Source organism: Gopherus flavomarginatus, chromosome 1 (genome assembly GCF_025201925.1).
Source record: "Gopherus flavomarginatus isolate rGopFla2 chromosome 1, rGopFla2.mat.asm, whole genome shotgun sequence".
In the NCBI taxonomy this organism is placed as follows: Eukaryota; Metazoa; Chordata; order Testudines; family Testudinidae; genus Gopherus; species Gopherus flavomarginatus.
The window spans coordinates 951518-972147 of record NC_066617.1 but is presented as its reverse complement, the minus strand read 5'-3'; the positions used below and the strand labels follow the sequence as shown (position 1 = coordinate 972147).

General features: G+C 50.2%; 1 protein-coding gene and 1 long non-coding RNA gene across 2 annotated transcripts in view; one reads left to right on the top strand and one right to left on the bottom strand.

Moving 5' to 3' along the window:
* Positions 1–1224, top strand: part of LOC127051377 (uncharacterized) — a 105767-nt gene extending 104543 nt beyond the window's left edge. The window contains exon 3 of the long non-coding RNA XR_007774493.1: positions 1203–1224. This is a non-coding gene — a long non-coding RNA (uncharacterized LOC127051377). The remainder of the gene's footprint in view (positions 1–1202) is intronic.
* Positions 1–20630, bottom strand: part of SHANK3 (SH3 and multiple ankyrin repeat domains 3) — a 673138-nt gene that overhangs the window by 374038 nt on the left and 278470 nt on the right. The window contains exon 11 of the mRNA XM_050953559.1: positions 8983–9001. Coding sequence (XP_050809516.1) covers positions 8983–9001 — 19 coding nt within the window. The remainder of the gene's footprint in view (positions 1–8982; positions 9002–20630) is intronic.

The following is a 20630-nucleotide window of genomic DNA, read 5'->3' as shown; positions in this document are numbered from 1 at the left end:
GTCTGTGAACATGTGCCATGGAGCGGCCAGTTTTACTTTTGTAGTTTGACATCTCCCCTTTCAAAGATTCCTGCTGTCAAGGGCAAACAAAGAAAACACACCCCTCTGTTGCTGGACATGGTTTACTTGAATGGGCTAAAGTTAGTGGTGAGGACCGGAATACTAATGAGGTTGCCAGTGCCAGATGTAATACTGGTGCTGAGATTGTTAATCATGTCACCCATCAGCTCCTCCAGTTATCAGTCCAAAAATCCACATGGTAAAGAGGCCAGAGAGAGGATTTTCTGAACTGTGGCTTCATTACTATGCTTGGCTGCATTTCAGAGCAGAGGAAAATAAAATGACATGTACAATATACAAAATCCATGGGAAGAAACATACTTGTCTTGATGACACAGGCAGTGTTAGAAGTAGGAGTCTGCAGAGGCAAGCAGGCATTGGAGATCACAAAGCAGCTGTAAAAGCAGCAAAGAGTCCTGTGGCGCCTTATAGGCTAACAGACGTATTGGAGCATGAGCTTTCGTGGGTGAATACCCACTTCGTCGGATGCTGTTGTTTCTAAGGGCAAGAGAAATTATGTTGTTAAAGCTATGCAAAGGGTCATTACAGACAAAAGAAGTGCCACTATTGTGGCTCTTAGAACTGTTTAACAGTTGGGATAAGAATCTTCAATGGACAAACGTGAGACTCCCCTGGAGTTTCTTTCAGAATGAATGTGCACTAATAGTGACCAAGTACCCTGTTGGAAACAGGCTCTGCAGCTCTAATGAGATGCTGCGCCCTTGCCTCAGTGATTACAAAACAACTGGATAGATGCTCCTGGCCTCTCCTGCTCTTGCACATGAAAACACTGATGAAAAAAGACGGTTACTCACCTTTGTAACTGTTGTTCTTCGAGATGTGTTGCTCATATCCATTCCAGATAGGTGTGCGCGCTGCGCATGCACGTTCGTCGGAAACTTTTGACCCTAGCAACTCCAGTGGGCCGGCAGGTAGCCCCTAGAGTGGCGCTGCCATGGCGCTTGATATATACCCCTGCCGGCCCACCTGCTCCTCAGTTCCTTCTTGCCGGCTACTCCGACAGTGGGGAAGGAGGGTGGGTGTGGAATGGATATGAGCAACATATCTCAAAGAACAACAGTTACAAAGGTGAGTAACCGTCTTTTCTTCTTCGAGTGATTGCTCATATCCATTCCAGTTAGGTGAATCCCAAGCCTTACCTAGGCGGTGGGGTCGGAGTGAGAAGTAGCGGCATGGAGCACTGCAGAGCCGAAGGCTGCGTCATCTCTGGACTGCTGGACCAGGGCGTAGAGTGGGAAGCAAAGGTGTGGACTGATGACCCGGTCGCTGCCCGACAGATCTCTTGGATGGGCACGCAGGCGAGGAAAGCCAGGGACGACGCCTGCGCCCTGATAGAGTGCGCAGTCACACGGCCCGTAGGGACGTGAGCCAAGTCATAGCAGGTCCTGATACAGGACGTTACCCACGAGGATAACCTCTGTGAGGAAATGGGAAGCCCCTTAATTCGGTCCGCTACTGCCACAAAAAGCTGGGGGGATTTGCTGAACGGTTTGGTTCTGTGCACATAAAACGCGAGAGCCCGACGGACATCAAGCGAGTGGAGTTGTTGCTCCCTGCGTGACAAAAGAGGCTTCGGGAAAAAAATGGGGAGGAAGATCTCCTGGTTGACGTGAAAGGCTGAGACCACGAGAAAGGCAGGGTGCGGTCTCAGCTGTACCTTATCTTTATGGAAGATCGTATATGGGGGATCTACCGTGAGGGCACGGAGTTCCGACACCCGTCTAGCTGAGGTGATGGCCACTAGAAAGGCAGTCTTCCAGGAAAGATAGAGCAGGGAACAAGTCGCTAACGGCTCAAAAGGAGGCCCCATGAGCCGAGCCAGAACCAGGTTGAGATCCCAGGTAGGGGCAGGGAGTCGGATGTTGGGGTAAAGACGTTCTAGTCCCTTCAGGAATCTAGTCACCGTCGGGTGAGAGAAAACCGAGCGACCATCCCCACAAGGATGAAAGGTGGAGATAGCCGCCAGGTGAACCTGAAGGGACGATATCGCCAGGCCCTGTTGCTTGAGGGACCAGATGTAGTCCAAAATATTGGTGACCGAAACCTCCATAGGGAGGAAACCACTCTCTGTGCACCAACACGAGAAATGTTTCCACTTGGCCGAGTACGTCGCTCTGGTGGAAGGCTTCCTGCTGCCCAAGAGTACTTCATGTACCGGGGTAGAGCAGTGTAATTCGGATCTGGACAGCCATGCAGGAGCCATGCCGCAAGGTGCAGCGACTGTAGGTCCGGGTGACAGAGTCTGCCATGGTCCTGGGTGATCAGGTCCGGGTGAAGGGGCAGGGGGACTGGGCTGGCTATGGCCAGGTCCAGCAACATGGGGTACCAGTGTTGCCTAGGCCACGCTGGAGCTATCATAATCATGCGGGCCCTGTCCCTGCGCACCTTCAGAAGGACCTTGCGGACCAATGGGAACGGAGGGAACGCGTAGAACAAGTGGGTTGTCCACGGGATAAGGAAGGCGTCCGCTACCGACCCGGGTTCCTGGCCCTGAAAGGAGCAGAACGCCTGGCATTTCCTGTTCCCCCTGGACGCGAAGAGGTCCACGCGGGGACAACCCCACCTCTGGAAGAGTGTGAGGGCGACGTCCGGGCGAAGGGACCACTCGTGTGAGCGGAAGGATCTGCTCAGACAGTCTGCCAACGTGTCCCGTACTGCGGGAAGGAAGGAAGCCGTGAGGTGAATGGAGTGGGCTATACAAAAGTCCCAGAGCCGCATCGCCTCTTGACATAGGGGAGAGGATCTCGTGCCACCCTGCTTGTTGATATAGTACATGGTCGTCGTGTTGTCGGTGAACACCGCGACACAACGACCTCGAAGCTGATTGGAGAATGTTTGATAAGCAAGATGGACCGCTCTCAACTCCCGTATGTTGATGTGGAGATCCACCTCCTGAGGGGACCAGAGGCCCTGTGTCCTCAGGGTTCCCAGGTGGGCCCCCCAGCCCAGGTCTGAGACATCCGTTGTTAGGGACACCGAGGGTTGGGGCGGATGAAACGGGAGCCCTGCACACACGACGGACTGGTCTAGCCACCAGCGGAGGGAATCCAATACCCCCTGGGGGATGGTGACAACTGTGTCCAGCGAATGTCTGGTCGGCCGGTACTGCGCAATGAGCCAAGATTGGAGGGGCCTCATGCGGAGCCGCGCATAACCTGTCACAAATGTGCAGGCCGCCATGTGGCCTAAGAGGGTTAGGCATGTCCTTATAGAGGTCAGGGGGGCCGCCAGCAAGCGCTGAATGATGGCAGACAGCGTCTGGAACCTGGGCAGTGGTAGAAGGGCCCTGGCCAAGGTGGAGTCCAGAACGGCCCCGATGAACTCTATCCTCTGCGTGGGGAGCAGAGTGGACTTGTCCACGTTGATAATGAGGCCCAAGGTAGTAAAGAGGCCGCTGATTCTGCGGACGTGGTTGCGGACCTGCAGTTCTGATGTGCCCCGAATCAGCCAATCGTCGAGGTAAGGGAACACGTGAATGCGACTGTGCCGAAGATATGCGATGACGACAGCCATGCATTTGGGGAATACCCTCGGGGCTGTGGAGAGGCCAAACGGGAGGACTGCAAATTGGTAATGATGGCGGTCGACCACGAACCAAAGGAAACGTCTGTGTTGTGGCAATATGGCGATATGAAAGTAAGCGTCCTGCATGTCGAGGGCGGTGTACCAGTCTCCAGGATCCAGAGATGGGATAATGGTCCTCAGGGATACTATGCAGAACTTCAACTTCACCATATGTTTGTTGAGTTCCCGCAGGTCGAGGATAGGTCTGAGGCCTCCCTTGGCCTTGGGGATCAGGAAGTAGCGGGAATAAAACCCCTTGCCCTTCTCGTTCTCCGGAACCGCCTCTATGGCTCCTTTGTCGAGGAGCGTCTGCACCTCCTGGCGGAGGAATTGCTCGTGAGAGGGGTCCCTGAAGAGGGACGAGGGCGGGGGGTGGGAGGGAGGGAAAGATGTAAACTGCAGACGGTATCCCGTCTGCACAGTGCGTAAGACCCAGCGGTCGGATGTTATTTGGGTCCACGCCTGGAGGAAAAACGAAAGGCGGTTGGAAAACGGGGGGGAAAGGATCCGTGGGGGAAACTGGTACCGTGCCCTCGGGTGCACCTTCAAAACAAAGGTTTTGGCCCAGGTGGGGCTTTGGAGGAGCTCTGGTTCTGCCCCCTTTGGTTGCCCGACTGTCTGCGCCTGCCATTCCTGCCACGGCGCCTACTGAGGTCCTGCGCTGGCGGAACTGGGGGTACGGCCGGCGCTGCTGCTGTTGTTGCGGCCGGAAGGGTCTGTGTTGTGTCCCGGGCGTGTGCATCCCAAAGGAGCACATAATGACCCGATTGTCCTTCAGACTTTTTAGCCTGGGGTCTGTCTTCTCTGAGAACAGGCCTTGACCTTCGAACGGGAGGTCCTGGATGCTATATTGGAGCTCCGGTGGAAGGCCAGAAACCTGAAGCCAGGAGATGCGGTGCATTGTAACCCCTGAGGCGAGGGTACGAGTGGCCGAGTCTGCTGTGTCCAAGGAGGCCTGCAACGAGGTTCTTGCGACCTTCTTGCCCTCGTCAAGAATTGCGGCAAATTCTTGACGCGCCTCCTGTGGCAACAGCTCCTTAAACTTATCCGCTGCCACCCAGGAGTTAAAGGCGTAGCGGCTAAGGAGGGCTTGTTGGTTGGAAACCCTGAGCTGAAGGGCCCCTGCCGAATAGACCTTGCGGCCGAGGAGGTCCATACGCCTGGCCTCCGTGGACTTGGGAGCTGGGGCCTCTTGTCCATGGCGCTCCCTCTCGTTCACCGACTGCACTACGAGGGAGCACAGTGTCGGGTGAACATGGAGGTATTCATAGCCCCTGGAGGGGGCCATGTACTTACGCTCCACGCCTCGTGCAGCAGGGGGGATGGAGGCCGGCGACTGCCAGATCATATTGGCGTTGGCCTGGATAGTCCGAATAAAGGGCAGGGCGACCCTGGTGGGAGCATCTGAGGAGAGGATGCTCACCACGGGATCTTCGATCTCGGAGACCTCCTCAGCTTGCAGGTTTAAGTCCTGCGCTACGCGCCTGAGTAGCTCCTGGTGCGCCCTGAGGTCGAGTGAGGGAGGGCTGGTGGAAGATGTGCTTGCCACTGCCTCATCGGGAGAGGACGATGAGGAGACCCCTGGCAAGAGAGTGTCCATGGAGGGGTCTGTCTGAGCCCGCGCCTCTGACTCCAGAGGGAGCTCAGGGTCCTGCTGTTTGGACCTGTCCTCCCCGTCCGGAGAGGGAGGGGGGCGAGACAGCGATGCCTCCGGTGCTCTGTGCTCAGCTGTCGCAGGCCTAGGAGGAAGTTGCTCGGGGCCCTGGGCTTGGTGGTATACCCAAGGTGTCCAGAACCCCCACTGCTGCGGTCCCTGGTCCTGCGGAGGAGGATCCTGAAAAAGGGCCACGTGCCTGTCTGTGTCCATCGCATAAACACTGTCTGCCTGTGACGACACAGACGGCTGTCTGGAAGGCCATGGAGGGGCCGAACGCGGCTGGTAGGGATCCCTCATCCTGACGCCGAAGATGTTCTCGGTGCCGGGGACCGGTACCGGGAATCATACCGGTGCCGAGATCGGGACCGGGGCCTGCCTTCAACTCGGTGCTGGGATCGGGACCGGGACCTGCCACCGACACGGTGCCGGGAGGTCGACCGGGATCGGGACCTGCCACCAGTTCGGTGCCGGGAGGTCGACCGGTGAGTTGATCGCCGGTGGGAATGGCTCCTAGAGTCCCGGTGCCGGTAGCGGTGACTTGAACCAGACCGGGACTGTTTGGAGGATGACCGGCGCCGCGAGTGCGACCGGTACCGCTGAGGGGAGCGGTGCCGGGACTGCGAGCGGCGCCGGGAGTGGGAGCGTCCACGGTGACGGGGCCTTGACAGCGAACGTGAGTCCCGAGACGGTGCTCTCATCGTCGGCTTGCCTCTGGACACAACCCACACCGGGGGTACCAGGGGTGGAGGCTGAGTTGGCTCTGTAAGAGCGATCAGGTCCCGTGCCGAAGCAAAAGTCTCCGGCGTCGATGGGACCAATAGCTCAACCCCAGATCTTATGGGGGAGCTAGGAGGGACCGGACTCGATGGACCCTTCGGGCCCGGAGTCGACAGGATCCCTGCTTGTGGTGCCGCGGCCGAGGTAGGTGCCGGGCGATCCACTCGAATCTGCCTGGATGGAGTCGCAGACTTCGAGGGCCTTGCTTCGGGTCCCGGTGCCGGGAAGGACAGTGCCAGGGTGTCTTTCCGGTGCCGGCGCGGTCCGGTGCCGGTGTAGAGGCGACGGTCTGCGAAGCTGCCGAGTTGAGTGCTGCTTCCATAAGGAGAGTCCTTAATCTCTGGTCCCTCTCCTTTTTTGTCCGAGGCTTAAAAGCCTTGCAAATGTGGCACTTGTCCGAAATGTGCGATTCCCCCAGGCACTTTAGGCACGCGTCGTGGGGATCGCTGGTCGGCATCGGCTTCTTACAGGCCGCGCATTGTTTGAAGCCCGGCGAACCAGGCATAGGCCCGGTGCCGGGTGCCGGGAAGGGCTACGGCCCAAACCCGCTAACAACTATTTACAACTATTTACAATGCACCAATTAACTGACTATACTTAACAACTATTTACTACTAACTACAACTATGAACTGTAAAACGAAGGAGAGCTAGGGACGTGGAGGACAGCAATGCCGCGCTCCACAGTTCCAACGACCGACACAGCGGTAAAAAGGAACTGAGGAGCGGGTGGGCCGGCAGGGGTATATATCGAGCGCCATGGCGGCGCCACTCTAGGGGGCGACCTGCCGGCCCATTGGAGTTGCTAGGGTAAAAAGTTTCCGACGAACGTGCAGGCACGGCGCGCACACCTAACTGGAATGGATATGAGCAATCACTCGAAGAAGAACTTTGTATTTAAGTTGCTTGACGACCCATAGTCATTTGTCCCAAATACTCATTACATGGCCAATAGTCAGACTACCTCAGTGCAAGAAGGCGCAAGGGGTGGGGGCGTGGAAGAAGGCGCACGGGGGGGCTGTGCAAGAGGCTGACATGTAGGTGGACAAGGTTGGGAACACTGGTGGAGTGAGGGACAATACGAAGCTCGGTGAGGAGGATAAGCAGGGAATGGCTGAGTTATGCAGATCTTTGAACGTGATGAAAAGCATCTTAAAATATGGCCTGTTAAGTGATTCCTCATCCTCTAACAGTTACGAGTGGAGAGCTATGAAAGAACATTAGTGACTGCTTCTCTGTGGACTGAAGTGGGTCGCGATGTGTTTGTCTGGGAGCCCAGAGAGGAGCATGACATTTCCAGTACATCTCTCCTTACAGTGGAACCTCCACTGTCTGAGTCAGGGGGGGAGTTTGCGAAGTGGAACATTAACTTGGAAGTGCCCGGTGAATATTTGCAAAGGGCTCAGGGCTGAAATATGAGATCGATTCTTTCAGTCTTAAGGACAGGTTCATCAAAACATTCCCAGCGTGGCAGGACACCTCTTTCACCACATCAGACTGAGCGTTTCTCCTGCTGGCTTGGGGGAGCTGGACCTGCAGTAAACTTACTCCCAAATTCTTCACTTTGGTTTATTTACAGTAGTGACAGGGCAGGCCTCAGGGCAGGCTGGAGGAGCTCTCTTAAGTGAGAAACCCACAACACAAAGATGTACATAGACTCATAGAAGATCAGGGTTGGAAGAGACCTCAGGAGGTCATCTAGTCCAATCTCCTGCTCAAAGCAGGACCAATCCCAACTAAATCATCCCAGCCAGGGCTTTCTTCATGCCCCCACTGGAGCACTGAGCATTCTGGCTTCCTGTCGCCAGCCTTCACCAAGCAGAGGTAAGTGCAGTGTTTCCCCTGTAGAGAGAATGGCCCTCCATCTAGGAAAAGCCTTTTCTCCCAGCTGCAGCTTGTTTCTCATCCCTCCTCCCATTCTCCTACTGGAAGAGCGGTTTTTAGAAGTCATCAGTAGCTTTTAAATGAATGTAACCTCTTTCAGTTCATAGGAAAAGTTACCTTCATTCTAGGCTGATATACCTGCCTTCCACCAACCACTCTGTTAGCAGCCAAGTCTGACTTTGTCACATTACATTAATCAGGATTATAATATAGGAACGGGACCACCTCTATATTAGTTCACACAAATCAATATATAATTGCATAGAAGTACCCATGACTGACATGTGGAAACTCTCTCCTAGAGGATAAGCTGCTCAAAGGGTACCAGGAATCAGTCCGTGCCTCCATCACAGTTCTAGAGACACGAGGGTTCATGACAAAGTCCCATCTAATTCCCCAGAGTTAACTGATGTACAGAAGTCCTGGTACACATGGCTCATCTCAAAACCTTCCTGCCCTAGAAGGCTGTAGGCCAGCAGAGAGGACTTGCTAGAGCCAACCTGTGTCAGCATGTAGTGAAAGCAGGGTAGAAATGGAGAAGATTGGCGTTTCCAAGCAGGTATCCCAACATACGCAGAAAGACCCTTTCAGAACAGCCACACGCATTGATGTGTGTGTCAGTATTGACAGATTAGGTGCCCCAAATGTATTACAAGCCCATATGCCCCAGTGTGGAAGCATTTACTTAGTACAAATATGGTACCAAAAGACAAAACAAAAGCAATGTGTATCTTAGAAATCATATCCTAGGCTTCCCCAGCAAATAAGCCCTTTCCCTCAAGTCTGTAAGAGAAAAAGGTTCAGTGCTTGGCCAACCAGTACCGGCTGCCCCAGTCCTGGTGTGCAGGGCCAGCTGAGCTAACTCAGCCACAACCCCACCTCAGGACTATCCCAGTCTCTGTGGGTCAAAATGTGTCCAGCTTCTCCAGCCAACACCTTTACTGCCAACTTTCAGGAATATAACCTCATCTCGGCACATCCTTACAGCTTCCACCTTCACTCATGGGAGGGCCAAGAAACTTGCATCTCTTTCTCTCTGCTTCACTCCAATCAAATGTCACCATTTTAAAATGTCACTAACTCACACTGGTCTTGCAGCGCAGTCCAGCTCCGACACAAAGTGGAATAGGTCTGTAGCCTGCTGAAACGAGACCCATGTGAAGCTGTTGATAAGCTCCACACAAAGTGGGCTTGGATGTCCTTTCTTTCACAGATTACGTCTCTGCCTTTGAATTCATTTATTTACATTAAATGAAAATGGGCCTATCCCCGGCTCTGACAGTCTATCTAGAACTGTACCCGACACAGTGAAATCAGCAGACTCCTTCAGTTATCCCATAAAAATAATATGTTGGCAGCAGTAAAGGTCTAACAAAACGTATCCTCTCCTTCTTCCTGCAGCGGAGTCCTCTCCAGACATCCCTCCCTACACATACTCTCCATTCTTCCCACACAAGACAAGCTCAGGAAAAAAGATGAGCCTTGTAGCATGCCCACAAAGTTAACAAGGTCAGGTAATTATGGACCAAGGGAAGAACAAACTTCCAGGGCATGGGGACACCCTGGCAGCAGACCCCACCTCATACCCGTTGTCTGCCACTCTCTATACTAGCTTCCCATAGAATATCAAGTCAAGTTCAAGGTCCTGGTCCTTCACCCCAAGGTGTCCCAGGGCCTGGGCCCGCATACCTAAAAGATCACCTGGAGCTCTGGGATGAGTATCATGGTCCACAGCTCCATTTCTTAGTCACAGGGAACTGTCCACCACATGGGTAAAGCTAATCCGGGCAGGAGATGGAGCTTTCTGGGGGCCAGTCTCAGACTGTGGCACAAACGAAATCCCACAGGAACTGAGAACCACCAAAACCTCACCACTTTCTGCTCCAAGTGCCAGACACATTTCTCTGCTGGCCTTTGCAACTATAAGCACATAGCAGTGTGTCTATACTTTTTAAATAAGCCTACCAAAATACCACACTGCATGCACAACTCTCCCCTTCCCCCGAAGAGAGCACAAGAGAGGTGTTAGTCATGCTGCTTACTCTATGACTGGAAGGTGCTCGCACTCTGGCAATGACTATGGTATAAAATCCTATGGAGAACCAACCTAAAGTTCCAGTTTAGGCACCGATGGTGATGACAGCTGCAGCACTCTGGCTCAGAGAGAGAGGTGGTCTCTTAGACAGGTAAGTCCCAGGCCATTTCAACCTTTATCAATCAAAACCATTACCTTTAAAATCAACGTGAAAACCAATCAGCAGCTATTCTGACCTTTGGTGAATATGAAGAGGGCACAGAATTTTCTTGGCAGGCCCCTGTCTTCAGATTCATGAAGGCTGTAAGGAGGTGGAGTCACACATTGCTCTGATAAGAATATTCAGACTATATACAACTCAAACTTACCTACCTCTGGTAGTCTGGCTTTTCTAATAATTCAAACACAGACTTAAGCCTAAACTTTCAGGATTTCACCACATGACCTTCTCTGTTTCAGCCCTCCATTTCCCTCTACCCAGAGAGAGAGAGAGAAAGACCAACTCCTTTTATACTCTGATTGGAATTATCAAGATATATCTGCCAATAGTACCAGCTACATTTATCCTGCACCTTCATACAGGGCTCCAGTACCGAAAATTGGCAAGACTTGACAGAATCTCTACAAGGGCTTGAGAAATTTAAACTCACCTCCCATATTGTGTTATTGATACTAATACGGTTCTGTCCACATTAATGAAACCTCCCTTTGATGCCCATTTTACTTGTAAGGTCAAGTTCTTTACAAGGAAGGCCATTTTCCTGGGACAGTGACATGCAGAGTAAGTGAGCTATGGGTCTGGGGACTGAGAGTATACTAAATTCTTTACATAGTTTCCCTGTATCCGCCTGCCTATCCTAGGTTTATAAGGTCAACATTAAAAGATCCTTGGGCTTTTACTTGGAGCAGACCAGAGCCCTTGAAAGTCCACCCAGCTTTTACTTTCTTCTGACATTAAGCCAGTAAGTTCTGTTGTCACCAAGAGACCCGTGTCTACCTGGTTGTATCTCTCAGTGTGATGTTGCTTGAGCTGGTGTGCTAAAAATAAGTGTGGCCACGGCAGCACAGGTGGCAGCCTACATTCCCACACAACAGCCTATTTAGCATCATGCAGGCGCTCAGGGAACCTGCCTGGGGACCTGCCACAGCCAGTGGAGGGGCACCCCTCTCCCCTAACCCAGCCCAGCTCCCAACCTGCCACGGCCAGGGCGACCCAGCCTGGACCCAGGCCTAGCCCAAATCCAGGTTTGACCAGGGCGGCACAGCCTAGACCCAGGCACAGCTGGAGTGTCGCAGCCTGGCCCAGACCCAGGCTCGGCCCGGTTACCCAGACCCAGGCATGGCTGGGGTGTCCCTTTTCCAGCCCAAATCCAGCTTCAGCCTGGACCTGCTGGGGCCAGGAGAGGGGCACCTATCCTGCCGCCCCAGCCCAAGCCCTCACACCCCTGTACCCCAACTCTCTGCCCCAGCCCTGAGCTCCCTCCCACACTCTGAACCCCTCGGCCCCACCCCCACCACATGAATTTTTTTATGAGCACCAATATGGAGGTGATGTGTCACACAGGGTCGTGTCACACATCACCTCCATACTGGTGCACATAACAAAATCCATTCTGCACATGGGAGAGAAAAATTAGAGGGAACCCTGGGGACAGCTCAGGCTTGCTGCCTGAGTACATACCCAGGGTGTCAGGTGGGACTATTCAGGTGCCTAGCCCATAGCACCACTCACCCTGCTATTTTAGTATGCTAGCTTGAGCAGACCTAGCGGCTCTGTCTCCTCAGGTTGGAAGCACCATCCCAGCCACTGTGTAGACATACAATGTACGGCATTTCCTTCACCCCTCGAATTGCAGAGAGTCCAGAGGAGAGAAACAAAAATGATAAAAAGTTTAGAAAACCTATGAGAAAAGGTAAAAAATCTGTGCAAATTTAGTCTTGACAAAGACAACTGCAGGGGGATCTGATAGTCTTCCAATATGTTAAGGGCTGTTATAAAGAGGGTTATGATCATTTGTTCTCTATGTCCCCTGAAGGAAGGACAAGAAGTAAAAGGTTTAATCTGCAGCAAGACAGCTTCAGGTTGTAGGTGAGGGACAGCTCAGTGGTTTGAACATTGGCCTGCTAACCCCAGGGTTGTGAGTTCAATCCTTGAGGGAGTTGCTTAAGGATCCTGGGGCAAAATCAGTACTTGGTCTTGCCAGTAAAGGCAGGGGGCTGGACTCAATGACCTTTTGGAGTCCCTTCCAGCTCTATGAGATAGGTATATCTCCATATATTATAATATTTTTATTATTTATATTACGAGAAACTTTCTAACTCTCAGGGCAGTGAAGCTCTGGAACAGGCTCCCAAGGGAGGTTGTGGAATCCCCATCACTGGAGGTTTTTAAGAACAGGTTGGACAAACACCTGTCATGGATGGTCTAGGTTTACTTAGCCCTGCATCAGCACACGGGACTGGTCCCTCTCAAGGTCTCTTCCAGCCCTATATGTCTATGACTCTATGGTAACACCACACAATAAACTATTGGTTTCTGCTAAGATCCTATGGAAATGCTGCCCACATTTCTAACCACTGATCTTTCCAATCTCAAGGGGAGGTGACCTAGCAGAACACAAGACCATAGAGGAAGGTCTCCCATCACTTGATTCCACATTGTCTATTTCTGAGCCCTTTCTTTACTTTTCTAACAGCACCTATGAAGAGGGCAGGCAGCCTCCTAGAGTCCCAGCCTGACTCTAAAGGAACCTGCCAATTCAGAGCTTGTTATTATATGGAAAACTATGAGTACTTTAACCAATGTACAGCATGGGTTTCACCTGCCACTGCAGTGCCTCAAACCCCAGTGCAACAGACAGTCTCAGAGTCCTCAGCACAGCTCCCCACTTCCCCCTTCCAAAGGGGTTCAGGGTACCTCACAATAGCACAGTAAAAACATTAAACAGAACACAACAAAATCATTAGAGTAGGAGAAAAACCCACTCCCTATAAAACTTTAAACATTCCCCACATTGTGGGAGGAAGGGGGCTATAAAAGCAACCAGGGGTTGGAAGGAAGGAAGAGGAGGAGGGAGGGGCTATCCCGTTCTTTTCAGGTACTTATAATTCCTTCAATATTAGAGCTGAGATGGACATCGGGGGAGTGGGTTCCTCACAGTAAGACCCGTCACAGAACAGACCCAACCACCTGCCCACTTTAAACACCACAGCAGGACCCCTCAATACGGAGGTGCTTGAGTGCAAGAACTAAGAATTCAGGGCCTGCAGCAATAGGCTAAATTTAAAGCCAATCCACCATTTTGTAGGCACTCAACACATAAAAAGCAGGGCAGGCAAACAGGACAATGACTGCTCAAGCAGTGTCATCAGCAAAGCTAACCAAGTCACTGCCCACCTCCTCCTCCAGATCTCTAATGTATCCACTGGTGTGAACTCCACTCCCTACCACTGGTCTAGGAGAGACTATGGAGTCTCCCACTATTAACTCCTCTCTATTTACTACACCTTTGGGAACTGCTGCTCATCAGGCCTTCATGCCTTACACCGGAACATAGGAATGGCCAGACTGGATCAGACTCAAGGTCCATAGAAGCCAGCATCCTGCCTCCAGAGGGGGCCAGCATCAGTTGCTTCAGACCATTTTGAAAATGCTTTCATTAATTATAACACTTCAAGTATTCCTGCTACCCCTATAAATGTTCCATCCTTTTTTGAATCTTACTAAGCTCCTGGCTTCAACAATTTCTTCTTGCAATGAGTTCCACAGTCTAATCACATGCTGTGTGAAAATGTGTTTCCTTTTATGAGTTAGAAATTCACCACCTTTTTATTTCACTGCATGTTCCCTTGTTCTCATGTGATGAGACAGTATCATAGGCGGACTTGCCCTTAAGGCTTTGGTCTATGACAGAACAGCTGCCACCACCTCAGCTCCTGTGACTAACTGCAGCTCAGGTGGCTCCACTCAGTGATCAGAACAAGCAGGGGGGTGAGCAGGGGATTTCCATGAAGAGCTGGATGGGCCCAGCTGGAGTGGAGAGGCCCAGCGGAGAGGAGCTGGGAAGTGCCCTCTCTTTGGGCAGCAGCCTGAAAGGAGAAGCAGAAAGAGAAAAAGAGAAGACAGGCTACTCCCAGGTCAAGCTGGAGCTGATGAGAGGCAGCCCACCTGAACCCTGGAGTGAGGGGAAGAGCATGCGAGTCCCTGGACAGCGGGGTTGTTTGAGATACAGGAGGTCTTTCTGAAGTTCCTCACAGACCTCCATGGTGACGAACATAAATAACTTGCATTGCATCCGAGGGTGCTAAAGGAGTTGGCGGATGTGATTGCAGAGCCGTTGGCCATTATCTCTGAAAACTCATGGCGATTGGGGAGGTCCTGGGTGACTGCAAAAAGGCTACTGTAGTGCCCATCTTTAAAAAAGGGAAGGAGGAGGATCCGGGGAACTACAGGCCAGTCAGACTCACCTCAGTCCCTGGAAAAATCATGGAGCAGGTCCTCAGGGAATCAATTCTGAAGCACTTAGAGGAGAGGAAAGTGATCAGGAATAGTCAGCATGGATTCACCAAGGGCAACTCATACCTGACTAACCTAATTGCCTTCTATGAGGAGATAACTGGCTCTGTGGATGAGGGGAAAGCAGTGGATGTGTTATTCCTTGACTTTAGCAAAGTTTTTGATATGGTCTCCCACAGTAATTTTAGCAACAAGTTAAAGAAGTATGGGCTGGATGAATGGACTATAAGGTGGATAGAAAGCTGGCTAGATCGGCAGGCTCAATGGGTAGTGATCAACGGCTCCATGTCTAGTTGGCAGCTCGTTTCAAGCGGAGTGCCCCAAGGGTTGGTCCTGGGGCTGGTGTTGTTCAATATCTTCATTAATGATCTGGAGGATGGCATGGACAGCACTCTCAGCAAGTTTGCAGATGACACTAAACTGGGAGGAGTGGTAGATACGCTGGAGGGTAGGGCTAGGATACAGAGGGACCTAGACAAAATAGAGGACTGGACCAAAAGAAATCTGATGAGGTTCAACAAGGACAAGTGCAGAGTCCTGCACTTAGGACAGAAGAATCCCATGCACTGTTACAGACTAGGGACCGAATGGCTAGGCAGCAGTTCTGCAGAAAAGGACCTGGGGTTACAGTGGATGAGAAGGTGGATATGAGTGAGCAGTGGGCCCTTGTTGCCAAGAAGGCTAATGGCATTTGGGGCTTCTGCATTGCCAGCAGATCAAGGGACGTGATCATTCCCCTCTATTTGATACTGGTAAGGCCACATCTGGAATACTGGGTCCAGTTTGTGGCCCAATACTATAAGAAGGATGTGGAAAAACTGGAAAGGGTCCAGCGGAGGGCAACAAAAATGATTAGGGGGCTGGAGCATGTGACTTATGAGGAGAGGCTGAGGGAACTGGGATTGTTTAGTCTGCAGAAGAGAAGAGTGAGGGGGGATTTGATAGCTGCTTTCAACTACCTGAAAGGGGGGTTCCAAAGAGGATGGATCTTGACTGTTCTCAGTGGTGGCAGATGACAGAACAAGGATTAATGGTCTCGAGTTGCAGTGGGGGAGGGCTAGGCTGGATATCAGGAAACACTATTTCACTAGGAGGGTGGTGAAGCACTGGAATGGGTTACCTAGGGAGGTGGTGGAATCTCCTTCCTTAGAGGTTTTTAAGGTCAGACTTGACAAGCCCTGACTGGGATGATTTAGTGTATGGTCCTGCTTTGAGCAGGGGGTTGGACTAGATACCTCCTGAGGTCCCTTCCAGCCCTGATATTCTATGAGTCTATGAAATTTAGCTTTTGCAACATTTGCTACATAACTGCTCCTCCCATTTCCAAGTCACTAATAAAGACACTAAACTATGGGCAGAGTATGACACCCTAAAGGCCCTGCTGTTACCCTTTCGCCATGGTGAAAACTGACCATTTATTCCTATCGTTGCAGGCAGTGTAGTTGACATAATATCTTTTATTGGAGCAACTTCTGTTAGTGAGATAGACAAGCTTTCGAGCCAAACAGAGCTCTTCTTCAGGATCCCTAACCCAAAACACGTAAGCTGAAAAGCTTGTCTCTCACTAACAGAAGTTGGTCCAGTAAAAGTTATTACCTCACCCACCCTGTCTCTCATTTATTCTTACTCTTTCCTTTCTGTTTCCTAGCCAGTTTTTGACACATCAAACCATACCTCATAGTTATTTATATTCCTGAAGCCTTTTGAAAAGCCAAGTCAATGTTCTCTACTTTGTTAATAATTTAAAAAATGAAACCGCAAGTGTGTCGGAGAGACACGACTTCCCTTCGGAGATGAAGAGCTGCTCTGACCCTGTCAGATTACACACATCCATGGGGCAGCCCATGCAGAGGGAGTTCCCCAGGTGAAGTGGAAAAGATTATGTGATCCTCGAGGTGAGTTCGTCTGTCTGTTTACTAGTCATGTGCTTGCTTCATCGAAGATTAGAGTGAGGTTTGTTTTGGGGGTCTGTGTGCTGAACCAGGTGGCCTGTTAAGCTAGGCAGAGAGCTCACTGATGAGGCTCTAGCCTGCTATCCTTGATCCCTAAACCCTTTAGGATACCTTGAGAACAGGGGTTTAAAAAAACCAGCTCCTAAGCATCCAGAGGGGTTAGCGAACAGGAGCAGCAAACAGGGCAGTTTGGCAAGGGTGTGTCAGAGGCAAGTATACCAACAAATATATTGTAATTTTAGGCTAGTAACCCTCCACCCCACCCCCCTCCAAAACAACCCTTGCAAGAGTAAAATAACACAGGCTAAAGTCCAGCGGCAGAGGTAGCTCTCCGGTTTATTGCACTGAATGCAGCATGTACAATTACCAGCCTCATGGGCAGGCAGCATGTATGAGCATGTGGTACAAGCAGCTCATGGTCCTCAGAGACACAGCACAGGTTCTTGAGGTCAGGGTGGCTGAGCTGGAGGAGCACAGGGAGACACAGTGGTACATAGATGAGACTTTCCGGGACACAGCAGAGCGGTTCCACCCCCGTTCTGACAGCCTTTGTGCTGCTGAGAAGAATGAGAGGCTAGGAAAGGAAAACGCCAAGCTAGAGCAAAGGAAAACAATCCCATTGCTGGGACGCTCTCTCCAGCTGATGTCATGGTATGCTCTTGCCCTAAGGATACCTGTCCTAGGGAGGGAATCTCAGGTACTAGGAAGAGCCAGGTAATAGTAATGGGGGATCTGATTATTAGAAATATTGATAGTTGGATTTGTGATGACTAGGAGACCCGAAGGGTGAATTGCCTAAGGGGTGCAAAGGTTGCAGATCTCACAAGACATCTAGACAGACTTATGTGCAGAGCTGGGGAGCAGCCGGTAATCATGATACATGTGGGTACCGGTGACATAAGCAAAAGTAGGACAGAGGTCCTGGATGCCAAATGTAAGCTGCTAGGTAAGAGATAAAAGTCTGGGGCCCCCACAATAGCATTCTCTGAAATGCTTCCAGTTCCACACACAGGGCCAGGAAGACAAGTACAGTTCCAGGATCTCAATACATGGATCAGACAATGATGTAAGGAGGAAGGGTTTAGGTTTATTAGGAATTGGGGAAAATTCAGGGAAAGGAGGAGCCTACACAGAAAGGATGGGTTCCACCTAAACCAAAATGGAACCAGATTGCTGACTTGTAAAAGCAAAAAGGGTGTAGAGCAGTTTTTAAACTAAAGGCTATGAAAAAGCCGACAAGTGCAGAGGAATATATGGGTTGGGCAGAGCCATTTCTTAGGGATGAATTTATTGAAGAGGGAACTCTACATCCTAGTAAAGAGGATAGGAAAGAAGTTGGTAATGTACAGGTAGGAGTAGTCAAACACAAAAGAGTCCTATTTAAATAAAACACATGAAGGCAAACAACTGAACACTGACAAAATGTGCCCGTGCTTATATACAAATGCTAGAAGTATAAATACTAATCTGAGTGAACTAGAGTTCCTGGCATTAAATGAGAATATTGATATAATAGGCAATGCAGAAATTTGATGGACAAATGATAATCAATGGAACGGGGTAAATCAGGGCACAGAATAAATAAGAAGGACAGAACAGGTCGTGCTGGTGGGGGAGTGGCACTATATGTGAAAGAAAGTGTAGAATCAAATGAAGTAAAAATTTTACAGGAACCAAACTGTACCATAGAATCTCTTTGGATAGTAATTCCATGCTCGAATAATAAGAATATAGCAGTAGGGATCTATTACCATCCACCTGACCAGGATGGTGACAGTGACTGTGAAATGCTCAGGGAGATTAGAGAGGCTATAAAAATAAAAAACTCAATAATGACTGGGGATTTCAACTATCCCCATATTGACTGGGTACATGTCACCTCAGCACGGGATGCAGAGATAAAGTTTCTGACACCTTAAATGACTGCTTCTTGGAGCAGCTAGTCCTGCAACCCACCAGAGGAGAGGTAATTCTCGATTTAGCCCTAAGTGGAGCACAGGATCTAGTCCAAGAGGTGAATGTAGCTGGACCACTCAGTAATATTGACCATAATGTAATTAAATTTAACATCCTTGTAAGGGGCAATATGTCAAAGAAACCCACTACAGTAGCATTCTACTTCAAAAAGGGGAACTACACAAAACTGAGGAAGCTAGTTAAACAAAGATTAAAAGGAACAGTCAAAAGGGTGAAATGTCAACAAGCTGCATGTAAACTATTTAAAAACTCCGTAACAGCTGCTCAAACTAAATGTATACCCCAATAAAAAAAAGAGAAGGAGAACAAAAAAAAAATGCCACCACAGCTATACGGCAGAGTAAAAGAGGAAGCTAGTGGCAAAAAGACACCCTTTAAAAATTGGAAATCTATTCCTACAGAGGAAAATAGAAAGGAGCATAAACTCTGGCTAGTAAAGGGTAAAAGTATAATAAGGCAGGCCAAGAAAGAATCTGAAGAGCAACTGGCTAAGGACACAAAAACAAACAGCAAAATATATGTTAAGAACATAAGAAACCTGCCAAAGAAGTCAATGGGACAACTGGACGATCGAGGTGTTAACGGAGCACTCAAGGAAGATCAGGCCATTGCAGAGAGGCTAACTGAATTCTTTGCATTGGTCTTCACGGCAGAGGATGTGCAGGAGATCCCCTCACAGACTCATAGAATATCAGGGTTGGAAGGGATCTCAGCAGGTATCTAGTCCAACCTCCTGCTCAAAGCAGGACCAATTCCCAACTAAATCATCCCTGCCAGGGCTTTGTCAAGCCTGACCTTAAAAACCTCTAAGGAAGGAGATTCCACAACCTCCCTAGGAAACCCATTCCAGTACTTCACCACCCTCCTAATGAAAAAGTTTTTCCTAATATCCAACCTAAACCTCCCCCACTGCAACATGAGACCATTACTCCTTGTTCTGTCATCAGGTACCACTGAGCATAGTCTAGATCCATCCTCTTTGGAACCCCCTTTCAGGTAGTTGAAAGCAGACAACAAATCCCCCCTCATTCTTCTCTTCTGCAGATTAAACAATCCCAGTTCCCTCAGCCTCTCCTCATAAGTCATGTGCTCCAACTCCCTTATCACTTCTGTTGCCCTCACTGGACTCTTTCCAATTTTTCCACATCCTTCTTGTAGTGTGGAGCCCGCATTGAAGCCATTCTTCTTAGATGACAAAACTGATGAATTGTCCCAGGCTGAGGTGTCAGGAGAGGAGGTTTTGGAACAAATTTATAAATTAAATAGTAATAAGTTACCAGTGTGACATTCTGTATCCTGGGGGTGCACCCTGTAACCCCATGTTCCTCATTTATATACAATTGTGATCTTGCTTATAAAGCAGGCTATCTGAGGTATCAAGGAAAAGGTTATGATCAGCTGAAAGTCACTGTTCTATCTAAATACGTATATCTTTAGTGCACATGAAGTTATGAGATTGTGTTGTATAGTTGTCACTAAAACATTGTATAAGTTGGGAAATCAGCCAGAGACAACAGCAAGGAAAGTAATCAGTGCCTGGGTGGGGTGCCAAACTACCCATCAACAGCCATTGTCCAGCAAGGGAGCTACAATTTAGTATCTCACCTGCATGAAGCCCCACCAGGGGAACTGCTCAATCTGGCCTAGGGACTCAGCAATGCCCCCCAGACATGCCTGGACTTGTGTTCTACAAGCACATGGGACTATGGGCTGGTCCACACTACGGGGGGGAAATCGATCTTAGATACGCAACTTCAGCTACGTGAATAACGTAGCTGAAGTCGAATATCTAAGATCGGATTACTCACCCGTCCACACCGCGCGGGATCGATGTTTGCGGCTCTCCCTGCCGATTCCGGAACTCCGTTGGGGTTGATGGAGTTCCGGAATCGATATAAGCGCGCTCGGGGATCGATATATCGCGTCTAGATTAGACGCGATATATCGATCCCCGAGCTATCGATTTTAACCCACCGATACGGCGGGTAGTCTGGACGTAGCCTGAGGGTATAAAACAGAACACAGGGGCTCCATGCTTGGTTTTTCTTCTGCCACTCCCATGCTGCAAGCAATCAAGACACTCAGAGGAAGACTGAAGACTCCAACAGATTATTGATATAATAGGCATCACAGAAACCTGGTGGACTGAGGACAATCAATGGGACACAATCATTCCGGGGTACAAAAT